Source organism: Scophthalmus maximus, chromosome 9 (assembly GCF_022379125.1).
Source record: "Scophthalmus maximus strain ysfricsl-2021 chromosome 9, ASM2237912v1, whole genome shotgun sequence".
In the NCBI taxonomy this organism is placed as follows: domain Eukaryota; kingdom Metazoa; phylum Chordata; class Actinopteri; order Pleuronectiformes; family Scophthalmidae; genus Scophthalmus; species Scophthalmus maximus.
The window spans coordinates 422,906-430,000 of NC_061523.1; the positions used below are offsets into that span (position 1 = coordinate 422,906).

The window sequence follows — 7,095 nt, forward strand, 5'->3', positions numbered from 1 at the left end:
AACGAACGACCCGGATCGTCCGAAACTTTGAGCATTACGCACACACACGGTCTTGATCTAAATCGGGCCCTCTGTTCGCACTGACGCCGCTAGGGGTCGTATGAAGTCCGCAGATGCCCCCCCCCCCTCCGACTCCCCGTCCCGAGCGGGGCAGAGGGAGATAATAACGTTCCTACTACCGGGTGTAATTATAGCGCGCCGCCTTGAGAGCGGCACATGAATGGCGATGATTCACTGCATACATATCACAACATTTGCATGCATTAACCCGGTCCGCCCGGCCTGTCCCGGGGCGCACGCGAGCACGGTCCGGGCCGCCAAGTCAACAAGTCCCGCACTCACTGCGATCACCCGCTGGTTCATTAGACGACCAGGCTTCACGTCCCGGGCAGGTGGGGAGTGGGTCCAGGAGCCGCCGGCGGAGGGGTTAAAAGTAATAAATGTCCGGCCTTGTCGTTCTCTCGTGCGTGCGTGTGTGTCTGTGTGTGTGCGCGCGGGCGTTTTCTCCAGTGTCAGGTATTCGAGAGAGAGAAGCAAGTCCGAGCTCAGGGGGCGGCAGAGCGTGCTAGAGACCCAGTGAGGGAGACGTGGGCCGGGCGGACATTGACGGGCGGCCCCGCCATCCAATCGGAGGAGAGCGATCAGCGTGATTTACAGCCGCGGGGGCTGCGAGAGGGAGGTGCGATGCGGGGGGAGGAGGGAAAGAAAAAAAAAAGCACCAAATTGTTGAGTGAACAGCATCAGTAGAGAGTGGAGAGGCAGAGACCGCAGTGAGGGAGCAGGCTGCCAAGAAGAGGCAGAGCCAGAGAGACGCACACACCGAGGTCCCAAATTTATTTTCTGCTTAGGGTCCACCGCAGAATGAATAATGCATTTCGTATTTTTCTAATATGGATTATGAATTATTTTTTCCAACTCCTTCCCAGACTGGCTTCATCACTCCAGCGGCACCGCGGCGCTTCACTGGAATGTGCGCTGTAGCTTCTGCGGGACGCAGCTGAACGGCAACTCCGTGGAGCTATAGAAGAGGGGAAAAAATAAAAAAATCTTCTGCGGTCTTTAAAAACTCTTATAGTTTTCACCCAAAATGCCTCTCGTTTAATGGGACACTTTTCTCTGGATGCCTTACGCATTTTTGGAGACTTTTACGCATTTTTGGAGACTTTTATGTCCTTATTGAAATGGCTGATGGAAATTGAAATTGTGTCCATTAACAGAGGATAAAAAAGGTTTTATGGTCTTTTTCACCGAAGTGCTCTTGTTTTTCCGGCGATGATTGTGCTTGTGGTTGTCCTGTGCATCACGAATGGAGTGCTCGCCCAGATACGCTACTCTGTGCCGGAGGAGGCGGACCATGGCACCTTGGTGGGGAATATCGCCGAAGACCTGGGTCTGGACCTTACCAAACTGGCCTCTCGCCGCTTCCAAGTGGTGCCCAGCTCCCGCACGCCGTACCTGGAGGTGAACCTGGAGAACGGCGTCCTGTTTGTCAACGAGAAAATCGACCGGGAGCAGATCTGCAAGCAGAGCGTCAGCTGCCAGCTCAACATGGAAGTGTTCCTGGAGAACCCGTTGGAGCTGTTTCGGGTCGAAATCGAGGTGGTGGACATCAACGACAACCCCCCCAGCTTCCCGGAGACGGACATCACGGTGGAGATCTCGGAGAGCGCCACTCCGGGCACCCGCTTCCCGCTGGAGAGCGCGTTCGACCCGGACGTGGGCTCCAACGCATTACGCACGTACGACATCACCACGAACAACTACTTTTACCTGGACGTGCAGACCCAAACGGACGGAAACAAGTTCGCGGAGCTGGTCCTGGAGAAGCCGCTGGACCGAGAGCAGCAGGCGGCGCACAGGTACGTGCTGACCGCGGTGGACGGCGGTCAGCCGCCCCGGACTGGCACCGCGCTGCTGGTGGTCAAAGTGCTGGACTCTAACGATAACGTGCCGGTGTTTGACCAGCCCGTGTACACGGTGAGCCTCCCGGAGAACGCGCCGGTGGGCACGCTCGTCATCCAGCTGAACGCCACCGACCTGGACGAGGGGCTGAACGGGGAGATAGTTTACTCCTTCAGTAACCACATCTCCAGCCGCGTAAAGGACCTGTTCAGCATCGACCCGCGTACCGGGCGCGTCGAGGTGCGCGGGGAGGTGGATTTCGAGGAGAGCAGCCTCTATCAGATCTTCATCCAGGCTAAAGACCTGGGGCCGAACGCCGTGCCCGCACACTGCAAAGTGCTCGTCAAAGTCAACGACCTGAACGACAACGCGCCGGAGATCACCTTCAGCACCGTCACCGAGTCGGTGAGCGAAAGAGCGGCGCCCGGCACCGTGATCGCGCTGCTCAGTGTGACGGACCACGACGCGGAGGAGAACGGCCAGGTCAACGTGGAAGTCCTCGGCGACGTCCCGTTCAAATTAAAATCCTCATTCAGGAATTATTTCACCATAGTGACCGATGCGCCGTTGAACCGGGAGCAGGCGGAGTCCTACTCGGTCACGGTGGTGGCGCGGGACAAGGGGACACCGTCGCTCACCACCAGTAAGTCCATCCGCGTCCAGGTGTCCGACGAGAACGACAACGCGCCCACCTTCACGCAGCCCATATATGATGTGTATGTGACGGAGAACAACGTGCCAGGGGCGTACATCCACGCGGTCACGGCTCTGGACACGGACGTCGGGCAGAATGCGCTCATCAGCTACTCCATACTAGAGTGTGACATCCAGGGCATGTCGGTCAAAACCTATGTGTCGATCAACGAGGAGACGGGCTACCTGTACGCACTCAGGTCCTTTGACTACGAGCAGCTGAAGGATTTCACCTTCATGGTCCAGGCCCGAGACGCGGGCACCCCGGAGCTGTCCACTAATGCCACGGTCAAAGTCATCATCGTGGACCAAAACGACAATGCCCCGCTGGTCTTGGCGCCGCTGGGGAAGAATGGCACCGCCAGGGAGCCCCTGCCCCGCACAGCGGAGCCGGGCTACCTGGTGACCCGCATAGTGGCGATGGACGGGGACGACGGCGAGAACGCACGCCTCTCCTACAGCATCCAGAGGGGGAACGAGAACGGCATGTTCCGGATGGACTGGAGGACAGGTGAGCTCCGCACAGCGCGGCGGGTGTCGGCCAAGCGAGACCCCCACCAGCTGTACGACCTGCTGATCGAGGTGAGGGACCACGGCCAGCCGCCACTGTCCTCCAGCGCCAGCGTGCTGGTGGTGCTGGTGGACAGTGTGGCCGAGAGCCACGGCGGCGCGGACAGAGGCGGCGCCGCCAAGGCCAAAGATGGCACCCTGGACCTCACGCTCATCCTCATCATCGCCCTGGGCTCCGTCTCCTTCATCTTCCTGCTGGTCATGATCGTGCTGGCCGTGCGCTGCCAGAAGGACAAGAAGCTCAACTTCTACACCTGCCTGACCAGCGACTGCTGCCTGAGCTGCGGCGCGTGCTGCTCGCAGCAGGGCCGCGCGCGCAAGAAGAAGCTCAGCAAGTCCGATATCATGCTGGTGCAGAGCGCAGTTAACGTGAGCGGAGCCGGCACCGCTCAGGTGCCCGTGGAGGAGTCGGGGAGCTTCGGCTCCCACCACCAAAACCAGAACTATTGCTACCAGGTATGTCTGACTCCAGAGTCCGCCAAAACCGACCTCATGTTCCTAAAGCCGCGTAGTCCGTCTCGGAGCACAGACACCGAGCACAACCCGTGCGGGGCCATAGTGACAGGGTACACAGACCAGCAGCCTGACATCATATCAAACGGCAGCATATTATCGAGCGAGGTAAGAGTCCCTCTCATACCTTCCAGTGAAACACCCCACCCTCCATCCAGAGACCCCCATACACATCAAGTCTGCCTGTTTCAGTCCATTCAAATACTAAATATGTTCCATACCACACACTCTCAGTTCAGTGCCAGGCCTTAAAAAGGCTTTTTTATAAAGTGCTCCTATTTACGGAACGCTGCTCTGTCCTGAACAAACACAATGCTCAGACCCCTGGTCAATGACTGCATGTTCATGTTCTTGCTCCCACATCTCTGAAATTAATAATAATAATAACACTAATACAATCTAAAAAAGAGAAGTGAATAAGGCTCATATATGGTGGCTCAGAGCTGCTGGCTGCTGTGTGTGTGTGTGTGTGTGTGTGTGTGTGTGTGTGTGCGTGCGTGTGTGTGAGACTGAGTCCCGGGGGGAGAGGAGTGTTTGCATTAAGCACGCAGGTCACAATGTTGCTGAGTTGCAGTCGAACAAAGACGCATCTCTCGGCCGTGCCAGCCTGAATCGGTGCGCCACTTTATCTCGCCGCCTAGGCAACATATCTGGAGAGCCGTGCTCATCCCTCCGCACACACGCACACCCGCACACACACACACACACACACACACACAAACACACACACGCACACACACACACACACACACACGCACACACACCTCACCGGATGTGAATGATACGTGTTATGGCATGCTGCCATTTACAGCCAGCATCAATCAATGGCACTTGTGTGGGGTTGCATCATATCTGGCTTAATGGTGGTGGTGATGATGATTTTTCCCCCTGTTCCTTTACCCTATGTGCTAATCATGTTACACAGGGTGTTGGAGTGACACACACTGAACCCCTCCTCCTCGCCCTCCTTCTCTTTCAGACCAAACACCAACGAGCTGAACTCAGCTACCTGGTTGACAGGCCACGACGTGTCAACAGGTAAATGTGGGAAGGGACTCGGGTCCATCTGGAAATAATCCTCTACTCTGTCAGTGGATGAGCCGATGCTCGGTCAGGCTTTGTGACTCGGTGATCTGTGTGGTTTCAGTTCGGCGTTCCAGGAGGCGGACCTGGTGAGCTCCAAAGACAGTGGCCATGGAGACAGCGAGCAGGGAGACAGCGACCACGACGCCACGAATCGAGGCCATTCCTCCGGTAAGAAACTGGCTTCGCTTCGCTCAAGTGTGTGTGTGTGTTTGACCTGCCTCTAAGAGTGTATTAGATTTTTTTTTCATAAGCTGCATGTTCAAAGGGCAAATCGATGGCCGTCTGGCCGCTCCAAGACTCGGCTCGATTTGCATGTGGTGCGGGGCCAGGAGCAAATTGCTGGCCCCTCTCTCCGGTGCCGAATCCCGGACTCCTCTCGCTCACATGCGGCTCGTTGTGCATGGGCTGTATAAGTGAGAGGCAGTTTTTAATTATGACCGGCACCTCACATGGCTGGAGTCAGCATCATCTAAAAGCACTTCGGCGTGTCCGACAATCAGCTTTTACGATGCGAGCGTCGTACTTTTAGAACGTCCTCATTTCTGTCTTGTGCCACTGTGACTTCCTCTTACCTCCCTCGACTGGAAGAATAGGGAGGAAGACAAAGTGCTCGCCTTTAATGTGAGCATTAGGCACCGTCTCCTCTGGCACGTAATGATTTCATGTCGGTGGGCAGAGAGCGCCGCTGCTGCTGTTTTGTAAACATGCGACGCGGTGTTAATGAGGAGTGCCGTTCCCCGGGAGCGCGGCCACTCGGTGCCAGAGACCACCCGACGGGACGTGACGGGCCCTTTAATGAGGCCATGCTCGCGCCGCGGCGCTGGGACGCGGACCAAGTAGGTTGAGGCCGCGGCAGACAAAACAGGCGATTCATCCGTTCATGAGGTCAATTAATGCCTCCATTCATGCGGTCATTCTGTTCTCCCCGGCCTCCTCACCGACCATATATATTCTCCCGGATCCATCCTCTCTGTTTTTCTCTTTTCTTCCCATTTTAAAAAAAATCTCGCCTGTCTAGGAACCCCTCGGAGATCACACAATAGCGCCCCACTGAGTTAAGAACGGTGGGTTTATGTCTTCACTCTCGGAGACGGAACTCTTCATCGCGCCTGGTCCTCGCCGTGCCAAGGGACGCCTTTCCCTGCCACTTCCACCGTGGCCCCAGTCGGCTGCATGGGTGACAGACGTCAGTAAACAGACACCCCTTTTTCTTTAGCTCTAATGAGCTCAGAGTCAGGTTTTCTCCTTTTCCACCACTGTGGAGCATCCCCACTAATCTGGACCGAGGCAGGCCGCTCCTCTATGTGGATGTTGTCCTATTTCCAGTTGCATGAGCATTTCATGTCAACGCTGCCAGCCGGAGTTCATCTTCCGTTGCAAACAGTCTCGGCCGTTTACACAAAGTAGGGGCTCACTGGAAGCTCATAACCCGAGTGTTGGTGTCAATGACGGAGCGGGCATCTCTCTTTTGGAAACCTCTCATCGTTTGTCAGTGGACGAGCCAAAGCTGACAAACGCTGCTTTGAGGCTCAGTTCTCCGGGTACAGTGTGGCCTTCTTCACCAGCGTGGTAGCCAGCAGCCGGCTGCTGCGTGCCGATGTAGCCCTGCTTCAAATGCCCTCGTTTTACTCTTCCTCTTGTTTCTTTGGAACAAAGGAAGCAATGAAAGAAGCCGTGCCGCGGCCCTCGTCTGAGATAAGACGGTCAAGTCTCAACTTGGAAACATTCTGCGAGGAATCGGGCCAGGAAGTTAACAACAGTGCGAACATGAGATATTAAATGTGAGAAGTTTTTGGCCTCATCTGATCAACCTTTTGAATCCCACCAGGGCCGGAGTGGGTGAGCACGACGCCCGCTGACTTTGAGTGCCCTTGGGCCGGCGAAACGAGTACAGTTACATTGTTGCAGCGCTATCGCGCGGCTTAGCGCCTTTCAAACTGATTATTTGCCGTCGCATCGAGTCTCTGTTTGATTAGGATAATTGATAGCCGTGGTTTAGTGTTTCCCGCCATTCTGCTCCCACAATGCCCGGGAAAGAACCACGGGCTTTGCTCTCCGCACGCTAATCGGGTTTGTCAGCAGCGAGCGGCTCGCTCGAACCGTGTCGGTGTTTAATAAATGCTAATGTTGAATAAAGGCGTCAGTGTCATCCATCACAATGGCCCGTCAGCCCCTTCGCTCGACTTTGACGAGGGGACTTTACGGACGGGCCGGTGGAGGAGAAGTCAGGCTCTATTTTCTGCTTCCTCGGAGACGTTTTCCCTCCATATAGTCAGATTTATTGGAGCATATTGGCTTTTGATGTTGCACTAAAGTTGTTGTACAATGAAT

The 7,095-nt window shown here is 55.7% G+C and overlaps 1 protein-coding gene across 3 annotated transcripts in view; it reads left to right on the forward strand.

Moving 5' to 3' along the window:
- The first annotated feature begins 692 nt into the window (after nt 1–692).
- Nucleotides 693–7,095, forward strand: part of pcdh10b (protocadherin 10b) — a 16,477-nt gene continuing 10,074 nt past the window's right edge. Inside the window, exons 1-3 of one of the 3 annotated variants that reach the window (XM_035650507.2) lie at nt 693–3,621; nt 4,658–4,716; nt 4,826–4,932. In XM_035650507.2, coding sequence (XP_035506400.1) covers nt 1,273–3,621; nt 4,658–4,716; nt 4,826–4,932 — 2,515 coding nt within the window. In that variant the 5' untranslated portion in view covers nt 693–1,272. Of the gene's footprint in view, nt 3,787–4,657; nt 4,717–4,825; nt 4,933–7,095 lie in introns of all 3 variants that reach the window. The other 2 variants (XM_035650505.2, XM_035650508.2) reach the window with 2 other exon arrangements.